General features: G+C 56.2%; 1 protein-coding gene across 3 annotated transcripts in view; it reads left to right on the plus strand.

The window, feature by feature from the left end:
* Positions 1-598: 598 nt before the first annotated feature.
* Aox4 (aldehyde oxidase 4) overlaps positions 599-21764 on the plus strand; it is a 38929-nt gene continuing 17763 nt past the window's right edge. Inside the window, exons 1-15 of one of the 3 annotated variants that reach the window (XM_063258716.1) lie at positions 599-696; positions 3038-3095; positions 6776-6872; positions 9238-9346; positions 11532-11658; positions 12351-12412; positions 13981-14070; positions 14514-14594; positions 15071-15215; positions 15425-15517; positions 15895-16046; positions 16932-17025; positions 17936-18045; positions 19283-19467; positions 20668-20830. In XM_063258716.1, the coding sequence (XP_063114786.1) occupies positions 643-696; positions 3038-3095; positions 6776-6872; positions 9238-9346; positions 11532-11658; positions 12351-12412; positions 13981-14070; positions 14514-14594; positions 15071-15215; positions 15425-15517; positions 15895-16046; positions 16932-17025; positions 17936-18045; positions 19283-19467; positions 20668-20830 (1620 nt within the window). In that variant the 5' untranslated portion in view covers positions 599-642. 3 annotated transcript variants of the gene reach the window in all.

The following is a 21764-nucleotide window of genomic DNA, read 5'->3' on the forward strand; positions in this document are numbered from 1 at the left end:
CCGTGCATGCTCTGACCATCTGCACTGCCCTGAGCACGCACTGGGGCCTCCTGATGGGCTGGGGCGCCTGCTCCCCATGCAGCCTCCTTGGGCCCCCCTCCACCCACTCTGCCACAGACACATCGGGAAAGCGCAGACCTCAGCTGAGGGGACCCCATTGCTGAATGTTTTGCCTCCAAATACTAGGGACAATCTTGAGTAAGTGGCACAAATCTCTCTGTGCCTCAGTTTCCCTCCCGTACAGGAGGCTGAATGAGGCTTGTGTGGACCTACGGATCAATACAATTTGGAGTCTCTGGACCTTATCAGAAAATTAACAAGTGAGTGCAAAGGTGAAGGAAACTGCCTGGCAGGTTGTCACGCCAGCCATGAGCCCTGGTTACACGGGACCTCCCTGTGCCCTGAACACAGAGTACCCTGGCCACGGAGGGAGTGACAGCCCAATGGGGGCCGAGTTCCCAGTCCTGACAGTTTGCTTTGCTTCCTGGTCTGGGCTTCAAAGGGCACAGCCAGAGGTGATTGGCCGCGTCGGGAGAGAGGGCGGAGCTCGGCTAGGAGCTGCTATAAACCCTGCTTCGCCGCTGGGGCTCCACTCGATCTGACCTGCCCAGGACACAGTCTCCCGTGAGGTTCTCTGCCAAGATGCCATCCCTCTCCGGTTCTGACGAGCTGATATTTTTTGTGAATGGGAAAAAGGTAAGTTTATGATGTGATTCGTGGGATTTTCATACAGTCATTACATGAATTTTCCTAAAAGCCAACCTATCCCTCACCATGATGCCACTTCTTATCTTATTCTCTCTCTCTCTCTCTCTCTGTCTCTCTCTGTCTCTGTCTCTCTGTCTCTGTCTCTCTGTCTCTGTCTCTGTCTCTCTGTCTCTGTCTCTGTCTCTCTCTCTCTCTCTCTCTGTCATATGTAAGGATATGAACTTGACCGTGAATCTTTAGTTCAAGTTTGGTGCCACATTATCAAAACAGGGGACCTCTGCTTGCTTAATTTTGTTTTTGAATCTGTAGGGGAAATTCTCTTCTCTCTTGTGGTTTCCTTGTAGACCGCACTGTGCTGGTGTAGATGCAGGATTCTCTGAAAGAGCCAGGGACCGTGTCCCAGTGCTCACACCTCTGCAGTGTGACTTGTTAGAACATCAGCTGATCCAATTCTCTCTTGGTGCTGAATGTCATTTTGCTATGGGTTACAGGAGACCTTGTTCGAGGCTTGTTAAGTTTCGCACACACCCATGCTCAGCAGAGGTCAGGGACATCGTCCAGGGTGCTGTCAGTGCAGCAGGTCCCCCTCTGACCCACTCAGCCTGGTCCAGCTGCATCAGGTTCATTCTGCTACAAGGACAGCGAGTTCTGACTTCAGAATCAGGACCCAGGGTGATACCAGCATCCTCCCTGCATGGGGAGGTGAAGTCACCTGAGCTTTGCAGCAGTGATGCTGGTGACATGGATGTTGGCGGGTAGCGAAGAATCCTCGGATGATTTTGCTTTGCCTCTCTAAGCCTCCTGCCCGCAGCACAGCTGTGGGTGACTCTGTCCCCTACAGAGGAGAGGCCACTGTGGTCCAGCCCCAGTTCTGCTCCGAGGAGGACCCCCCACTAGCAGCTTCCCAGGCTGAGGAAAGACACTGCAAAGCCATGTCAGGAAGCGACTGTTGCAGGCTTTGCTCCTCAGGCCTCAGCCGCACTGAAGCCACTGTCCTTCCTGGAGGAGAAACAGCTTCCCTGGGCAGAGCCCGGCCACTCTGGCCTTGGACAGGGGCAGCACAACAGACAGAGTGGGAGGGGAAATGCAGGGAAGCTGGGGTTTGGCCAGAGTGGTCACCAGGGTGGACTGTCCCCGAGTGGGCATGGCCTCGCTGCCCGGCCTTGTCCACCAGCAGATCTTCTGACAGGTGGAGCCATCAGTCCCTCTCCAGTCTCCCCTCTTGAAATTGGAGTCCATATTTTGAGGTTTTCAGCTCTTTTTGTTTTATAAATTTCTAGGACAAATACAGATGACAAAAGAGAGACAGAACTCTGTTAGGCCTGACTATAGGTGCTGGTTTAGGGTTTTGTTCCTTTGTTTCCTTCCTGCGGTGCTGGGGCTCTGGTGTGCCAGGCAAGCATTGGGCCGTGGAGCCCACCCAGCCCTGACATGTGGACAGCAGTGGTGACGGCCGACCCCTCTCCTGACTCGGGTGTGGGTCCATGATGTCCAGGCACTCACTGCCCCTGGGAAGCTCGTCTTCCACAGCTCAGCACTGTGCATTTCAAACCTGTGGCTTCCTCCAGAGTCCGGCCGTGGTGTTGCCTCTCACCATCGCCGGCCCTGCCCTGCTCGTCCCCCCTAGGAATGATCCCATGGCCACGCATGGGTCCACAGTGTGCAGCACAGCATCGCCCTGAGCTTTGCCTCAGTGGCATCTACATCCTCGGTCCTGTGCTGAGGTGCCGAGCTACAGCTCTGGGTCATGGCTCCTCAGGGTGTGGAGGGGCTGGAAGGGTTGGGGGGCAGCCAGCCAAGAGATGCTGGGCTGGCGGCTGCACTCCCGGGACAGGTCAAACGCAGCCTGTCTATCCGTGAGAGGTGACCCTGCCCTCTGCTACTGGCCAGCTTCCTTCCAATTCCATCCCTCATCCTGCCCCGCTGTCCCGGGGTAACCCGGCTGTGTCCCTGCAGGGCCAGAAGGCAGAGGCTGTAACTCTGGGCACGGGGTGGGCGCAGAGCTCCCAGCCGCCTGCTTTCCCTCCCTCCCTCCCTCCCCGCTCTGGGCCTCCCATCCGACCCGACCCGACCCGGGGCAGGGTGAGTTAACAGCAGCGGGGCTCGTTTCACCGCTGGCTGGCTGTGGTGTGGGGCACCAGTGTGAATAATCACCACAGATACTGGAAATCAGGACAGTGAAACAGCGATTCCCTGGTCTCCTGAAGTTCTGGCTCCAGGCTGTAGGAAGCCTTCCGCCTTGGGTTCTCTTGGTACAGTCGGCCCTGTCTGAGGCCCTCTGAACACTGCAGCTGCAGGGTCCCCCTCCCGCCCACCCCGTTCTCCTTAGGTGGTGGTAAAGAAGCCCGATCCCGAGGTCACCCTGCTCTTCTACTTGCGGAGAGAACGTATCCTTTTTTTTCACTGTGATCACCAGCAACAGGGTGGCCAAAAGTGACCATGTTAGGAGTGACCCAGGAGGCCACCTGCTGGAGGATAAACAAGAGACTTCCTGTCCACTGCAGGGCGGTTAGAGCCGGACAGAGCATCTTCTCATCCATGCTTTGCTGTGTTTTCCAACTGAACACAACCAAAGGAGTGCACTCACTCTGAGAAGCCTTCACGGCTTTGAAACCTGTGCCCACTCTGGTGCCAGCTCCAGGTTCAGGGCCTCAGGGGCAACGCTGCCAGCTCTGGGTCCTGCACTGAGTTGTCCACACCCTGGCACAACCCTTATCAGAATACATAGGGTCATCCAGAGACCTCCACTGCCACAGTGGAGGTCTGGTTTAGGGTTTTGTTCCTTTGTTTCCTTCCTGCGGTGCTGGGGCTCTGGTGCTGTCCGCATGGTCAGGGCTGGGTGGGCTCCGCGGCCCAATGCTTGCACGCTCCCCACTCTCAGCGTTGGCCTTGACACCTGCTGCTCCAAGACTAGTCAGCTGCAGAGGCCAGTGCTGGAGAGGGTGTGGCAGTGGTCACACTGCAGAGGCATGGACGCCAGCAGAGAGGACACATGTGTGCTCTTCCCAGCACCCTGTGCATCTGTGGTTATTTGGTTAAAACCACCTTACTGAGCGTGTGCAAACTGCCAGGTGTGTGCTGGGAACCAGGGCCCTGGGGCACTAGACGGCCTCACCTGGCCCCTCTCAGTCGCCTGCCTTAATAGTGCTTCCAAATCCCCACACACTTGCTTTATCTGGCTGTGCCAAGATGAAGAAATCCACCTACACTAAAAGCAAAAGTGTGGAGCCCTACATTAGCATGGCCAGGCCCAGCCTTGGGCAGTGGCCACGATTCTGGGCTAATGAGGCACCACTGGGCTGGACTTTTGGTGAAAGCCACCACTCTAGAATGGGGGTGGTGTTATTTGTCACTCGTTTCTCATGGGGGCTCAGACAATGCCACTACAGGAATGGGTGTGGGCTCCTACCTGACCCCCCACCTGCCTCACTGTCACCAGACTGGCCTGGGCCAGTGTTCGAGGGCGCAGTTATCCCCTCAAATTGCATCTTCCACGTGGTATCAGTCCCAGGCTCCTGGACACCCCAGTTTTCTGCTGACTTGGCTCAGGCTTGCATACGAGGAACAGGGTGTGTCTGGAGACATCCCCGTCTGCCTTCCAGCCACCCACAGTCAGGGACCTGAGGAGGCCCATGGTCTCCCACTGGGCACTGCACCCTCAGAGGGAGGCCAGGGATCTGCCACTCTTCCCACAGTGACTCCTGAGAGCTTAAGCAATGTGACTCGGAGACCAGATAACGGAGACCAGATAATGTGGCAGAGTGAATGCACTGCTGCTGCCAGAGGCCGGCAGGATGGCTCCAAGTGCTACTTAATCTCCCTGAGATCCTGGCTCAGGGGCAAAGCCAGGGATGTCTCTGACACACCCGAATGTTTGTCTTTGCCTAATCTCCATGTGGCCCTGCCTCACCTGCAGATCCTACCATTCTTATGCTATTGCCTAACAAATCCTGTTGCACCCAGCCTCCACCCGTACCTAGTGAGGGGGAAGTGTGATGGGCACCATGTTGCAGCCAGGGAGGGGCACTCAGAGCAGACAGGGAAGACAGGAGGCCAGGGCTAAGCGGTCCTCAGAGCAAACCGAGGTTTGGGGCCAGTCAGCAGCACAGGCAGGGGCAAAGAACAGTGCTTTGGGTGAACTGAAAGAATTTGGTCTTGACTGGACAGCTGAAGGTGGGGATGGGAGGACGTGACAGGAAATGAAGGCAATACCAGGCATGACTCTAATGTCACAGTGCCTGGGTACTGGCTGCCCCGTGGTCTCAAGGAAACTTCCAGATAGGACCCTGAGAAAGCTCAGCTATGTAAGGAACCAAAACCTAAACTTTAATGTACTGTGTTCAACCAGAGTAAAGGTTACTGTATTTCACAAATGAAAATGCGATGCACACAATTAAATTTGAATTTAAATGCACAGGATATATTTACACTAAAACAGCATCCACTATTTATCTGAAGTTCAACTATAACTGAGAATCCTAGTTTTTATGTGACAACTCTACTTAAAAATGAGCCTTGAGCCGGGCATGTGGCTCACACCTGTAATCCCATTACTCGGGAGGCTGAGGTGGGAGGATCGTTGCAAGTTCGAGACCAGCCTGGGCTACAGAGTGAGCTCAAGGCCAGCCTGAACTGCATAGCGAGACGCAGGTCTCAAAAAGACCAAAAAAAAACCAAAATGAGCCTTGGATGAGTTATTGCACAAAAGGCCCTGTCCCGATCATGGGGCGCTGCCCGGGGGACAGTGGAGGTTTTATACTGTGTCCAGGTCAACCTCGAAACACATGCAGGGAGCTGTCCTCAGCACCGACCCTGTGAACAGAGACTGTCCACAGCCAGAAGGAAGCTAGCTCCCTCACTCAGAAGTGACAGGATGTCACAGGCAGGGACCAAGGCTGCCTTCCACACCCAAGTCAGTGGAGCACCAGAGGGTCGCCCCACAGTACTCAGGCAGTCGGACCCCTGGCATGGCCCAACTGACTCAGACTGGGGGCTGTGGCGTGTGTGCAGCCCTTCTGGGCTCCACAGAGAATGCAGCTCTCCCTTAGGGACCAGGAGCATTCTGACTCTGCCTCGCCTTTTGTCAGGCATCAATTGTCAAGATGGGAATTAGCCTCAACCTCAGCCTCTGCCTCCACCCAAGCTGGTATCCAGCTCCACCCATAAAATCCTCTTAAGTTGCACCCAGAAAATCACCCAAGCAAATTGCAGTCAACTCTTAGATGCAGTTCCAAGAAAATCTGAGGTGGAGGATTTGCATATATTTGTCCTCCCTTTGTGAAAATATGCAAATATTGGAAAAAGCAATTGCAGGCTTGCTGGCTCTGGCAGCACAGGTACCTGATTCATGTTTGCCAATTCCATGAATGGTGAGAGCTTTGCACCAGAGAAAACTCCAGTCTCACAGGCGATTATTTTTCTAAGTCCTCCACTGCCCACTATGGTGGGATTCCTTGGGGTTCGGCCTCATCGCCCACAAGGGTGCACACCTGGCCCAAGCAATGTGAGGCTTCTCTTTCCCCCACAGGGGAATCTCCAGGCAGCTTCCTGTGGATGCTAATGGCTTTGAGGTGCTGCCTCCGCTGCCAGAACGCCATCCTATGAGCACTCTGCAATCTGAAGCTTTGTCATGAGAAATGCTTCCAGACCTGAGGCTTTCAGATGAGCAAAGGTGTCTCTGAGGAGCTCTCCTCCTTCCTCCATGGGCCCGTTTCTTTTTATCAGTCCATGTTTGCAGTCCGTAATGATCACACCCAGTGGGAGTGGGTGCAGGTGCACATCAAAGCTTCATTCTTCCCCTTCCTCTCGTGCCTCCCTCTTGGTCTCCTTCCCATTTGCAAAAGTTACCACTATTTCCTATCATTTACCTTCTCGCTTGCTCTTTAGTGTTTGGGTTTCTCATATAAGACAAGCCGTGTGCTATCTAAACCCGTGTCTGATTTATTTCACTTATGCACACATTTATAAACAAAACCTAAGTAAGAAACAATGCCAGCGTGGTACCAGTCCAGGACTCAGTGTCCCTGCTCCGGTGCCCAGGCCCCTTTCCTTGACTCTACCTCTCCAGTTCATCTCACTGGCACGAAGTTTGCCTGCGGAGAAGGCGGATGCGGCGCCTGCACCGTCATGGTGTCCAGGTACAGCGCCTCAAGCAAGCAGATCCGGTATCCTTTGTGAGGCAGCCCGAGTGTGGCGCTGTGGGACTGGCCCTCCTCCCACCCCCCAGGCAGCTAACTCACTGCACTGCCTCTTGCGGAGGGCGCCCAGCCTCCCTGGGCCGCTGCTCTCAGAGCCGAGGCTCCAAGGCCGGTCAGGAGACAGGGGCTCACAGACAAGAGTGAGCGTCCTGGGTGTTCAGACCTCTGCCTGATGGGGCTGTGCTGCTGCGCCAGCCTCGTCCTGGGATCGCAAACCTCCCGCTGGTCAAGTGTGCAGGCAGAGAGGGTGTCCACGCACCCCAAGGTTTTGCGTGGGTGACAGTGATGCAGGTGTCCACTGGGGGCTTGGACGAGGAGGAGCAGCGAAGGAGCAGCCAGCAAGACGTCTAGGGACGTAGCATCTGGGGTAACTGTAGGCACCTAGATGCCCACTGGGCACCCGGAAGACACTCGCCAGCGAAGAGCCCTATCCAGAGCCATCCTTCATTAGTGGCTCAGACATGGCCAGTCAAACAGCAGCTGCTGCCATTTACCAGGCACTGTGGAACGGAGCTTACCTATGATCACGTTCGCCTTGTCCAGGGCCTTCAGATAGCAGCATTTTAAAAAGAGGAAGTTGAAGGAAACATTTTAACAAGCAGTTGGCCTCCAAGGCAGGTTTTCAGTCCAGGACACCAGGAAGACAACAGGAATGCAGCCCAGCCGTTTGGCTGCTTGCTTCCCATGGGACAAGAGGCAAGGGAGAGACAGGGAAAACCGCGAGCGTTTTATTTGGAACTTAACAGGGGCGGAGCTAAAGGGGCGGGCGGAATGACGTATTGACAGCTGATAGGAGGAACCTGTGCTCATGCGCAAAAGCGGGAGGTTTAACTGGCCTGTTTGTGAAAAGAACACAAGGGGGCGCTATCTAGCGCCAGAGGAACCCCATACATGAGGAAAAATCTATAATCCTGGGTGAGAGGTGGGGTACCCAGTGTCCTGGTTACTCTTCTCTTGTGGCTGAGACAAAATACCTGAAGGGAAGATTTATTAGCTCAGAGTTTCTGGCGGTCTCAGTCTACCCTCTGCTGGCTCCAAGGCGGGTGGCCTGGCGAGGGGCAGCAGTTCATGGGGGCTGCAATGGACACCAGCAGCAAGTGGAGCAAAAGAGCAAAAGTCGGGGAGAGCAAATCTGATTTCCTCCCTTACACCCCCAGGGTGGGTGCAGCATCATACCAGCTCAGGCTGAGGATATTTGCAAACTAAGGACCTGGCCCCTCGCTGAGTCTTTTGGTCAAACTGACACTGGACAGCACCCCAGAGAGAGAGCAGCAAGCCCTCTGCACCTGGATGCAGAGCTGCTGAGTTACTAGTTAAGCTTCTAGACTTCTCAAGGGGACACGACGGATCATCCATCACAGGCGTAGGGGACAGCAAGACAGGCAGGAACCTCAGGGAGCGTCTATTCAGGAAGCACTCAAGGTCCACGAGTTTACTAGCACAACACTGGGCAGGGGCAGGGACAGTGGGTCACTCCCACGGTCAGCAGAAGGGTAGGGCTGGGTTTGGGGCCCAGCTGGCACCGAGAGCCCGGAGGCGAGGGCACTTTTGGCAAAGCTTGACTAAGGGAATAGCGCCAGGAGAGATGTGGACTTTCAGCGTGTTTCGTTTTGATTACAGCAAAGGCTTGACTTGTTGCTAAGTGCAAGAGAATAGAGGGGACCACAAGTAGGAAGGAAGGCCGTAGTGAGGCTCCTCGGAGGGGGACCCTGTGGAGACAGCAGGACAGGGGTGCAGCGGGGAGCAGGAGACTGCAGGGGGAGTCGGATGCTGCCAGGCAGGTTTCTGAGTCTCTCCGTCCAGGACAAGACATGGGGTAAGGGTCCGGAAGGCGACAAGCTGGGCCACATCACCACAGAGACAGGAGCGGAAGCCGAGAGGAGGGCTCGGAAGGAGGGAGAGAGCAGAGGGAGATGAGCAGAGCAGAGATGGGGTGCAGCCCTCGCCAGGCTTGGCCAGTGCTGACAGCCCAGCTCTGCCAGGAGGCTCCCAGTACTGAGGCAAGGGGATGAGAACATCTGCATTTTAAAGCGTCCACAGTCGGGAGCGTACACTATGGGCTTCCCTCAAGCCAGTGTGTCATCTGTGGGCTTCCTGCCTGGGGTACATGAGGACGAGTGCCCTCAAGAGCCCCACTGGAGGGCTTCACGGTCCTTTCCCACCCCCCACCATTCAGACCAAACCCATGGAAGGCCTTCCTTGGGCTCAGCGTGTGGTCGGAGTTTCCAGCCTGCACTGTGCTATTGGGGACTTGAAGCTCTGGGACTGACGTGGTTCCCTGAGTCACCTGCTGCTCCAGGTTCAGAGTGTTCCCTTGACACGGTCCCCACAGCCATTATCCAGTGACTGCATGCCTGGTGCCCATCTGCTCACTGCATGGGGCAGCCGTCACCACGGTAGAAGGCGTGGGCAGCATCAGAACCAGGGTCCACCCAGTGCAGGTAAGAGCAGGCGCAGCTGGAGTCATGTGCATGTGTGGCCCCATGTCCTGAGGGATCCCAGTGGACACCAGCTTTCGCGTCCTTCCCTGTGCTTTTAAGTTGTCCCAAGTCTCACAGCTAAGGAGCTTTGCAGAGATCTTTCCAAGAATCTTTCATTGACCGTAATGTGTCATGAATCCAAGAGATCCTCCCAGCCCAACACAGTTCTAAAAGAAAAGTCCAGGCTGACCAGAGAAGAAGAGGTGGACAGAAGATACTAGCTCACCCCCTGCACCTTGAAATCACTGAGCCCTGACAGGGAAGCCAGCTGTGCAGGCAGACTCTGCAAGTGCTCGTCCGAGGCTGATAGGTAGCCTGTACCGTGCCACACAAACGTGGCAGTAACACAGGCTCCTGAAGGTAAGAGGATGGGCAGTGCTGTCCTTCTCCAGAGCAGGCGCTTCTGCGGGTGTAGACAGTGTGTAGACAGCGCCTGCCTGCCCTCCCTACCCTGGAGGCCAAGGCCGGGATGTGGAGACTTGGCTGATGGATGTTTGCAAACAGGGCTTGTTTTCAGCCACCCACCGGATGGTTCTGTGTGCTCTCGAGGTGCAGCCTAATTACACAAGCACCACCTGCTACTGCCGGCAGAGCTTTCTCTCCAGCATGCCCTGGAGTCGCCCTCTGGGGCCCGTGAGAGTCAACAGCTGAGTCTGGGAATTTCAAATCCTCTGAAGACAGCGCTGACGAGGACTAAGCTAGGGTGTAGCTCAGGGGTGGTGCCTGGCCTCTCAGGTGCTAGCCCGGGTTTGGTCACCAGGGCCACAAAAATAAATGAGAGAAAGTACAAACTTTCAGTTACTGAAAGTCCTATCCCCGTGGTAGGAGAATCACATGTGATAGAGAGGTTGGGCTGTGAACCTGCGCTTCCCCCAAAGCCTGGGCGTGAACACTCGGCAAGCTCCTCCTGCCAAGTCTGAAGCCAGCCATGCGCTCTCCTGGGGCCCCAGAGCCTCTGGGTTCCGCAAGCCACAGATGGGGTCTTTGCCTCCACACGGGAGGTGCACCATGCGGAAATGTTTACTGCAAACCTGCACTTCGCCCTGAGCCAGCCTGTCCTGCCACAGGAGTGCGGGGGTCCCATGGAGTCCTGCTCCATCGGCGGCTTCTCCACGCCGGGTCTTTGTGGGGAGCAGACAGCGTAACTGGCACTTCCCACTCCTCGGTGTCATCGTACCTCGATGTGCTGAGTGTGTAAATTAAACTCACGGGCAGCCCACATGATAGGCGCCCTTATCTGGGCTCACAGATCACACAGGTTAGCCATCCAAAGCTGTTAGTGAGACCAGCACAGACGGTACTGGCCAGGGGCACTGCCAGGTGATTTGAACACATTCCTTTGCCAGTGCCATGACTGTCCTGACTTTAAAGACTAAGAAAAATCCCATGAACCACCTGGATACAGGTTCAGGAGCCATAGGAGGATCCCGAGCCCGAGAATAGCTCTGTCCTCACCTGCAGTTCTGCCCAGCAGGACAGAGGCAGTGGCTGGGTGACTCCAGCCACCAGGCCAGCGGCCAGCAGGCCACCTTGAGGGCAAAATAGCAGATCTGACCTCAAGAAATGCAGCCATGTCTCCCAGCAATATCTGTTTGCTCTCACTTCTGTGGTGCTGAATCTGTCACCTTGCCCTTCCCTCCCCTGTCCTGCCGAGCATTGCCCTGCCCTGTCCTGCCTGGCCCTGTCCTGCCCAGCATTGTCCTGCCCAGCATTGCCCTGCCCTGCATCACCCTGCCCTGCATCATCCTGCGCTGCATCGCCCTGCCCAGCATTGCCCTGCCCTGCATCATCCTGCGCTGCATCGCCCTGCCCAGCATTGCCCTGCCCAGCATTGTCCTGCCCTGCATTGTCCTGCCCTGCATCGCCCTGCCCAGCATCGCCCTGCCCTGCATTGCTCTGCCTAGCATTGTCCTGCCCTGCATTGTCCTGCCCAGCATTGTCCTGCCCAGCATTGTCCTGCCCTGCATCACCCTGCCCAGCATCGCCCTGCCCAGCATCGCCCTGCCCTGCATCGCCCTGTCCTGCATTGCCCTGTCTTCCTCTGCCCTTCCCCCCACACCCCCGTATTGCCCTGCTCCGCCTTGCTGGCACTCCAGCCAGGGAACTGAGAGATCTAAGGTGCCCACAGTGTACCCTCATCCCCCAGGAGAGGCTGGCCAAGTGCCATGGCACACAGTGCGGGTTCTGCAGCCCTGGCATGGTGATGTCCATCTACACGCTGCTGCGGAACCACCCAGACCCGACACCGGAGCAGGTCACTGAGGCACTAGGAGGTGAGCCCGGGCCCCAGGGACCCCAGGGGAGACCGTAGGAGAGAAGCTGAGGCACAAGTCCCACACTGGCCGCCTCCATTGTCTTCGCCCAAGTCTGCTCTAGCAAGCACTGGCTGGCTGGGGCCACGGGACGCTCAGAGTGGAGCAGCGGTGGTGTTGGGTGAACCCTTTCCTTCCCTGGAGGCCTGGGTCCCCCAAGCACCCTTACCGAGCATGGATGCTTGGACGGGTGGAAAAGCAAGAGTCGGCTTTGCAAACTCACTCACTAACATTACTACTAAAAGTAAGTTTTGCAAAGGAGAGAGACTTTCTCCAGGTCTATGCATCCTGGCTGGTTTGTAATTAAAGATCGAGGCGATCATCATTAACAGTTATCACTAACAACTTAATGAGCAATCATTCTTTTATAGCCAATAGCTACAAAATTGAAATTTACAAATACAATTTTCTGCCCCTAAAGGCATGTGAACAAATGTGGTTTTCCATAACAAACCTACATTGTTTCCTGGTCACTAGTTCTTGGGAGAAAGCTATTTACAAACCCTAGGAAGAGAAAATTTATCCAAAAAAGCATGTGGCTGGGCTTGGGAAACAAAAGTAATCTAATTATGAAAACCACTATTTCACTGAAAGCAATGCCGACAGGCAATGTGTCGGTGCCACTCCCCGAGTCTCTACCTCGTGTCACTCAGGTAACTTGTGCCGCTGCACTGGCTACCGACCTATTGTGGAAAGCGGGAAGACTTTCTGCGCGGTAAGTTTGAAAAACGAACACTCGGTCTGCTGGCTTAACACACTGGTGAACTTCCGGCATTCAATAATCTCTCAAGAACCCCCTGCAGACCTTCCAGGCTCTGAAAGCTTTGAGCTGTCCTTATTGGTATTTTTTAAAGTAAAGCTTTTATCATCGTCTGTCTGGTTGATGGCCTAAATCCAGCCCGACACTAAGGAACAGCAGAGTGCACGGCTTGATGACGGAGGCAGCACACAGAGCCGTGAGGCAGGCAGGAGAGAACCGGTGGGGCGCGGGGCGGAAACACATTGGAGCTGGACTCCAGCTCCAAGCTGGGTCCCGAGGCCGAGCCAGGCTGGAGCACCAAGTGCTGAGCACCGAGCACCAGGAGAGGACAGGAAGTTACAGTTGAGGGCAGATGGGCAGCGATGGAGGTCCTGCTGAGTCGCCCTGGGTTGTAGGGTTGGATGCAGAGCTGAGCGATCCCCACAGGGCTGGCTGAGGGCACAGGAGCGGCCGTGAGCCATGTTCAGAAGGGAGGAAGAGCCAACAGCAGTGCGGCTGTGCAGGCACCTACACAAGGGGACCACCAGGGTCGTGACCACAGACAGGGACGGGAGAGGGCGGTATCCTGGCCCCCTGAGCCTCAAGGAGCCAGGGCCACACAGGATAGGAGAGGCACAGCGCGGTTGGGGGTGTGTTCAGGAGGCAAATGTCAGAGATGCATGCCTTCCGAGCATCTCCACAAAATCCTGCCAGGGCCAGACTCTCACAGAGAAGATCAATGGACCTAACATGTTCACAGAGACACCAGAGTTTTTGGTTTGTTTTTGTGGCACTGGGTTTGAGCCAGATCTAGCACTGAGCTAACATCGCAGCCATTTTATTATCTGAGACTAGACTTGAACTTGCAATCTTTCTGCCTCAGCCTCCCAGGTAGTGGGGACTACATACAGGCTTGGGCCACTGCTCTGGCTTAATTTTATATAGTTTTATTGGCCAGAAACAACTCAAGGTACTCTTGTTCATTTCAAATACCATAAAATCTTTGAAAGGGTATATTTTGTGTCTGTATGAAAGAATTTCAAGAAGTTTCACCCACTAGAGGCTGGTTCCTTCCCCTTCCTGGGGTGGGGGGAACCTCTGTCTCTGTTGGATACCAGGCGGGAGGGGAGGGAATTCCACCGCTCCTGACCTTCGGACACAGAAGCCTCTCCCACCTCAGCCTGCCTCCTGGAGAAAATCCACACAGCAGTAGTGAGGGAGGACTGCTCCTGTGAGATCTGGGGCCATCCATGCGGGGCACAGCTCGTCACAGCTTAGTCCCTGTGTTCCCATCCCCACTTCACTGCCAGGGACCATGCTCCCGCTCCCCACCATGCTATTCCGAGTTAGAGGTGCCACCTTGCTCCCACTTGGATCCCTGTACCCCGGCACTGGTGGCTCCACGTCTTCCTGGGACCCGGCCTGAGCTCACGCGGAGCTGCTGCCCAGTGGAACACAACCAAGACCTCAGTGTGGTTTGGGGACAGGCAAAGGAACTAAAGAGTCTGCCAGGATCCCATCTGACTGACACCCATTGCCCCCAGAACCCCACTGTCTGCCAAGTGAAGCGGCCAGGAAGGTGCTGCCTGGAGCAGGAGGAGGAGGAGGCGGGCTCTGTGCACACCCGGGAGAAGGTGGGTACCAGGTTTTCCCCCACAAAACGCCTGCCTAAGTCCACATGTGTGCAAGTTTCCTGTTCTTGTGGATGAGTAAAGAGCACAATGACTGAATTCAGGTCATAAAAAGCCCAAAAGGCCTGCAAAATGAGGACCCCACAAGGCTGACCCCACCGATGCCTCCCTTGGAAGCGGGAGGGCCTCCCATCCAGAGCCAGGCAGCCAAAGGGGAAACTGAAAGAGAACAGCTTTTCTCCTGAGCCAGGGTGGAACCCTCCGGCAACCCAGGGGCCACCGCCAGAGCACACAGTCCGAGGAGGAAGCAAGCCCAGCAAACGTGCAGGGGACCAGGCGGGGGTCCCCAGCAGGAAACGCTCCGTGGGCGGCTGCACGGAGGACACCTCGGTCCTGCGCCCCGTAGGGCCTCTGAAGTAGCCTCTGTGTCTCTATCCACTCTGCAGATGTGCACCAAGCTGTACGACAAGGATGAATTCCAGCCGCTGGACCCGTCCCAGGAGCCCATCTTCCCCCCAGAGCTGATAGTAAGACCCTCCCTTGCCAGCAAGGGGAAGTTGTCCCCACCTCCTGGGGAGCAGGCCTGGTTTTTAGGGATGCATCAGCAGGCAGTGTGTACTGTCCACTCACTCCGTACCTGCTAAGGGGGTCCAGGGCTGCTTTTCGGGGATAATTTTACCTACAAGTGGGTTTTGTCCTACAAAAGACCCAACCCCAAAGCCAGGCCTCCACTGAGTCCCCTCAGGGAAGGACAAGGACCGGGCCCTGGCACTGCAGACCTTGACACTCTGTCCCATCTTCTGCCACCTGCACCCTCCCCAGGTGACAGCCAGCAGCGGTGACACTTGCCCTGTGGCTTGCCCTGTGCAGGACCCACAGAGTTGGGCCAATCCAAGGTGTCCAGCTTCCCCTTCCTCCTGGCCCAGCCATGATAGCACCTGCAGGCGGAACCCAGGCTGGGGCCAGAGCTCGCTGGAAAGCTCAGTGGTCTGCTTCTCCCCAGAGAATGGCCGAAGACCCCAACAAGAGGCGGCTGACGTTCCAGGGGGAGAGGACCACCTGGCTCGCCCCCGCGACCTTGCCAGACCTCCTGGAACTGAGAGCCGAGTTCCCCCAGGCCCCTCTCATCATGGGGAACACCACCGTGGGTAGGTGGCTCCCACACCCGAGGGGACCCGGCTTCTGCACCCCACACTCATCCCAAGCGCTGTCCACCGCTCGCCAGGACAGCTCAGCTATAAAGCGCTTTGCGGTTTCTCTTTGCGATCGCAGCTTCCCCTCCGATTGGTCTTCGCAGGGCCCTGTTGGCATCGTCAGCACCTTCTTGCTCTAATGCTGTAAATTCTTTCATGTTAAGGGCCCGACATTAAATTTAAAGGTGAATTCCACCCCGTCTTCGTCTCCCCGCTCGAGCTTCCAGAGCTCTGTGTGCTGAATTCCGAGGGTGACGGTGAGCATCCCCTGCCCTCCTTGTCAGTGCTCGGTGACAGCACCCCACTCCCGAGGCGCCAGGGGACCCAACACCGCACCCACCCACCCCCTGCTGAGTGCCACCCAATGTCCTTTGGGCTCAAGGTGCCACTAAGCCTTCGGGGCACAGGAGCCACCTCGGGAGACCAGAAGGGGAGGACAGACCTGAGGGCGGCAGCACTCCCTTCACACTCTGCCGTGCTCTCTGAGCTCCCCGTGTCGGTCCTCACCAATGCCCCGGGGCCTCACCGCACAGGGCCAGACGGCGCTCTCGGGATGAGGGGACGGGTGCACAAAGCCTCCCCTGCAGCCTCATCTGTGGGTGCCCCGTCAGCTCCCCCACACTCTCACTTTCAGGGGTGACCGTGGGCTCAGGACACAGCCTGGCGCAGCTGAGCGACGCCCTGCAGTCCATTGTTTCCCAGCAGCCGAGCGAGAGGACGGAGACCTGCCGCGCACTGCTGAACCACCTGCGGACACTGGCCGGGGTGCAGATCCGGAGCATGGCTGTGCGTGCGCCTGCAGGCAGATAAGACCAGGCCCTGGGCCAGCCCTGGCCCATCCACACACGCCAGAGCCCCAAGTCAGTGGGGAGCACAATGCAGCATGAGAACAGCATGCGTGTGAGCACATGCTGCATCCGTGATGTGTGTCCTCACCAAGGCTCTGCTGGGCTCTGCGGAGGCTCAGCCTAAGGCCGGTCCCTGTGGCTCACATGGCTTTTCTGTGTCCTCAGTCCACCCGGTGTGAGCCTGGGTCCCTCCTGGGTGAAGGTTTCAGAAGGGCTGGCTCAGGCCTCACTGTCCCACAGGATGCTGACCGGCAGGTTTGGGGTCCTCCTGCCATCCCTGGCCTCAAAACCTGCCATGCATTTTCCCATTTTGCCCCAGTGTCCCTCTCCTTAGTGCCAGCTTGTCCCCAAGTGACCCAGAAGGCCGTGGTTAGGCCTCACAGAGCCGCCTGCGCTGGAGGGTGAGGACCCCGGCGAGGCTGCAGGGCCGAGATCTGCCTGGACACAGCTGCACCTCCCCAGATGCACCCGGCTGCAGCGCCCACTTTCCTGTGTGGGTGGACACTGTCCCCCGCTGCCTGCACTCTCTCCCTCCCCAACCTGACGCCCCAGCCCCCAAACCCCTCCTCGATTTCCTCGAGGTCCACCTTCTTCAATAAGTGTGCCGACCAAAGGGCGCTGGACGCAGACTGACAGGAGACCTCCTGGCAGGGAGAGCACAGCCCCTGCTGAGTGTGGGAGCCTGGTCTGCACAGTGTCGGGATCGAAGTAGCAGCTCCAAACCCTGCCGGGTCTCCCACCAAGCCAAGAAGAGAATTAAAAGTTTACTCCTTATTTGTCCAGGAACTCAGTGTGGTTCCTAAGGCTGTCCCTTCCTGCTCAGACTTTAGGAGGCCACGTGGCGACCCGGGCGACGGTCTCTGACCTGAATCCCATCCTTGCGGCAGGAAAGACAACCATCCACCTAGTGTCCAAGGGTGAGAGCGGGCTGCAGGTCTGCGGGGTGGGAGATGGCTGAGGAGCCCAGGCCCGGCTGTCCATGCCCAGAGGGGCTGATCTTTAAGCTCACACAGTGTACTGTACCCGAGTATTTTTCTTAAAACTGACCAACTGATAAGTAGCATCAAAGCAGCCGAGGAAGAACATGAAGGAGCATCTCTCTCCAGCTTCCAGTGCTCTGGAGGACATCACGCTCTAATTCATGCAGACGGGTTCTTTCTCACAGGACTTCGCACATTAAACTATGTGGAGTAGCCGGGCTGTCACTCCCTCTCTGTCTGCAAAGACAGTTGAGCTTCGTGGAGGGAAATGAAAGCGATGCGTATTATTTCAAAGGCTGCTGATGGTCGAGTTTGCACATTTTTAAAGGGTCACCCTCACAAGAGACTGTGACAAGCCATTTAGGGAAAGGGCCGTGTGGACACTTGTGGCCTTTGTCCCTGTGTAATTCTAACGGGAGAGCAGTGCCCACAGGCCCAGCTCAGCCCCAGCCCCACTCTGGCCTTCGGAAAGGTCTTCGTTGTCTCTGGACCCCGATTTTACCATCTGTGAAGTGCATGCACTGCAGTCGGTTACTTCCTTACACCCCACATCAGTGCACGGCGTAGCACACGGACAGGCACCAGCCACGGCTCCGCACTCCTGGGGTGCTCGTGGTTATGCACCGGGTGCCTGGTCACGGCGGATCTGTGACGCCCGGCACACACTTGCCATCCCATCTCCCACTCCCACTCAGGGCCAGTGCGGCAGAGGCAGCACACTCCACCCACGTCCCACAGGCCAGGCTGAGCTCCTGGGAGTAGATGTGGCCGGGCGGCCAGGGCTATGGACAGCGCCTTGTGCCCTCCCCCTGGTGTCTCCCGGGGCTCACCCCTCTCTTCCCCACAGAAGGGGAGCGGCAGATCCCTCTGGACGGCGCCTTCCTCGAGGGGTCCCCCGGGGCCGGCTTGAGGCCCGGAGAGATTGTGCTGTCCGTTTTCATCCCTTACTCCTCTCAGGTGAGCCCCAGCCCTGCCCAGCCTGGCACCACTGCCCAGCAGGAGCCCGAGCCGAGGTGGGTGGGGGCACCACAGTGTGGCCCCGGCTGCACAAGGGAGCTGTGAAATGAGGTGTCTGGTGTGGCCTTCGTGTGGAGAGATGAATCTGATCTGGGCTGCACTCAGCACCTCTGTTAATTACTGCTCAGTTCTTGCTTTGGGTTTTAAAATGCATTGAAAACAGAATGGCCCCATGGGCCCCCGAGTCCCCAAGGAAAAGCCTCACGAGAGGGGAACCTCGACTTCCCATGAATGTGCCCCTTAGCCAAGATAGGGAGCATTTGTAGCCCACGGCAGCTCCAGAGAGTTCTGATACACTGAAAGTATATTAGCATAAAATGCTTCCCAGTCACCCTATCACGAATCACGATCAGCAAACAGTTTAATTATGGGTTCATTAGCCCCAGGCCATTCCACTGTGCAGGGCTAAGCCTGGAAGGCTCGCCAGAGTTAATAAAGGCCAGGGGTGGTGGCTTGCACCGATGATCTCAGCCACTCAGGAGGCTGAGGCAGGAGGACTGCAAGTTCACATCCTACCCAAAATAATTTGTAGAAACACTGCTGGGGGTGCCGCTCAGTGCAGAGACCTGGGCTCAATCCCGACTGCTAACCCCCACGGAAAGCTCCTGTAAGGAGTGTGTAGGATGTTAGCAGAGGGACCCCTTCGAAGGCTTACTGTGAGGTCCAGTAAGATGGAGAGTATTCAAGAGGAGGGTCCAGTGGGAAGAGTGAGAAGCGGCCGGCCAGAGGACTGGGCAACGAGCGTGGTGTACAAATGGCCGTGTGTCCCCAATGTGTGGTCTCCGGACTGTCTTCCTTGAGGAGGCTTGTGCTGGACAGGCAGGGTTGACATCCAATCTCTCCGGTCCCCGTGACACTGGCCACACAGGACACCCGGCCCAGGACCGCACCAGCGACCACACCATGCCCCGTATTCAGGCACAGCCCAGGGGACCTTGGTTCTCAGCAAGGACCGTAACCACAGGGAAAGGACCAGAGCTCCAGGCCCGGGGGCGTGGGGCAGCCCCTGCTCCCCAGCCTGTGCAGCCAGCCTCTCCTGTTGGTGATGCTGCGGCCTGCAGACAGGCACCAGTCAGGGCCCAGCAGCACCCGCCCACCCGGGGTGGCTCCCTTCCCCCTCCTGTGTCCCAGGTAGTGCCCCACAGTGAGCACTAAGACCCGGTGTCTCCATCCCCAGTGGCAGTTTGTGTCAGGGCTCCGGCAGGCCCAACGGCAAGAGAACGCCATGGCCATCGTCAACGCGGGCATGAGCGTGCGGCTGGAGGACGGCAGCAGCACCATCCGGGACCTGCAGGTGTTCTACGGCGGCATCGGCCCCACCGTGCTCTCGGCGAGCCGCACCTGCGGGCAGCTGGTCGGCAGGTGGGGCTCTGGCAGGGCTGGGACACCAAGGATGGAAATGGTATTGCCGGTTTCTGGTTTAAATATGCACTCATCTAGAAAATGTGAGGTCTGCAGGGGGCAGCACAGGAAGTGCAAGCTACCCAAGGGCCATCCTTCCAGGCGAGGACTCCTGCCTGCAGGCTTCTGCGGTAAGGTTAATGCACAGTAACAGGCCTGGCGAGACACCAGCTCAGAATAACGCGCAAAGTTAGTAAAGACCTCTGACGCAGGGTCGAAAGACATCTAAAAATTTCCTTGAGCCACACACACAAATACAATTAAATCAAACGCTTAAATGGTCTTTCTGTAACTCCCACAGTTTCCAGCACTTGGAAAGTAAATTTTTGAAATTCTTCTAACTAGGCCGAGTGTGGTGGTGCACACCGAGAATCTCAAAACTTGGAAGGCTGAGGCAGGAGGATCTCTGCGAGTTCAAAGATAGCCTGGGCTACATAGAGAGAACGTGTAGCAGCAGAAAGAGAAAGACACAGAGAGAGAGAGAGAGAGAGAGAGAGAGAGAGAGAGAGAGAGAGAGAGAGGAAGGGAGAAGAGAAAAAGAGAAAAAAAATCTTTCACTAGTGCTTGCACAATTATTTTATTAACCTATTGTTTTCATCGTTAATAGCTAAAATTTATGACAGATTTTTTTCTCAAATACTAAAATAAATGTATACTTCCAAAATAGTGATGTGGGAACCTTCAGTTAGGAAATATTTTACAAGAGCCTTTAATAATTTGGCCGATCACCGAATTCCCACATCATTTTTCACTCAAGTGGGTGGAGGCAGATGGAGGCTCCACTCGAGGAGGAGGAACAGTAAGAAAGGGGAGGGGTCCGTGGGGGGCCTGGGCTCCCTGCCATGGCCAGCATCTGTGGGAGGGCAGCTCTGTGGCTGGACCAGAGCCCCGAGGCTCGCCCTGCGCAGGCAGGGTTTGTTCGAGCACACAGTCTGAGCATGGAGGCTGTGTGCATCGCGGCCTTGAGGTCGGAAGGGGAGGGCTGAGCAGCTCGCAGGAGAGAGGCGCGGAGGCAGCCTGGCCTCTAGCACGGCTCTCACGGTGCCTGACCCGGCCTGGACACCCCCAGGAATCCCTTCGAAGGCAACGGCTCTGGGCCTCTCTCCCCTCACGCCACTCGGGAGGGCCTCGGCCCCTTGCAGCTCTCTGTCCTCTCCCCAGGCAGTGGGATGACCAGATGCTGGGGGAGGCCTGCCGTGGGATCCTGGATGAGCTCCGCCTGCCCCCCGGGGCCAAAGGTGGCCAGGTGGAGTTCCGGCACACCCTGATGCTCAGCCTGCTCTTCAAATTCTACCTGAGGGTGCAGCGGGCACTGAGCAAACTGGTGAGTGGCTCGCGGGACTGTGAGTGGGCACAGGCCCAGCTCCACCCAGTGGGGATGAGATGGCACCCTGCCAGGGCCCGCTCACCTGGGGACAGAGCTAGGACCAACAGGAGCCCGGCCAGCGGCAGAGAGAAGCCTCAGATAGTCAGTCATGACGCACTGTCCGCTCCTGAACTTTCTCACTAAACTGATACTGCAGTACCTAGAAAATGTGAACAAAGCCAGAAGAGAGGTAGATTGTTCTTCATCCCACAACTGCATTCAGTCACCATCTGCACTTCCCAAGCCCTGTGTTACAATGGGGGCGTCTTCCCGGTAGGGGGCGTCTTCCCGCCTGGTCCAGCCACATCGGCCTCCAGGCCCGCGGGGCGTGGCTTGCATAGCACCTGCATACCAGTATTTGAGCCATTCTTAATTTTCAGACATTTATTTCCAGTGTTTCTGTTAATTACTTTCCTTATCCACCAGAGTTTAAAACCACCTTCCCAGCAGGGTCCTTGCCTGAGGCTCCCCTGGTGAACCGCAAAGGGACCAGCTTAGCAAATGATCAGCCCTCTAAGGTCTGAGAGCTTTGCTGTGTTAGTTCAGCTGGTTCTTTTTATTATTTAATTAACATTACTCATGATTGGAATCATGATTCATATAGTCTAGTATTATTTATATAATATACTCAGCATATAGATATATAATTGTGTGTCTAATATATAATCTATTAAATGTTTTATTTTATGCCTCTTACTATTGTATATTCTCTTGTGTATCACATACTCTCTCATCACAGAAGAATTAAAACTACAGAGAACCTAAAATTTGTTAAATCAACTGTAGTCTGATAATCTTACCTTAACCATTATTAACATTTTGGAATATTTACTTTTTTTTTTGTACCGGGGATCGAACTCATGACTGCCTGCTTACAAGGCAGGCGCTTATG

Source organism: Cavia porcellus, unplaced genomic scaffold (genome assembly GCF_034190915.1).
Source record: "Cavia porcellus strain 051 isolate PalLab524CR breed Dunkin Hartley unplaced genomic scaffold, mCavPor4.1 scaffold_12, whole genome shotgun sequence".
Lineage (NCBI taxonomy): Eukaryota > Metazoa > Chordata > Mammalia > Rodentia > Caviidae > Cavia > Cavia porcellus.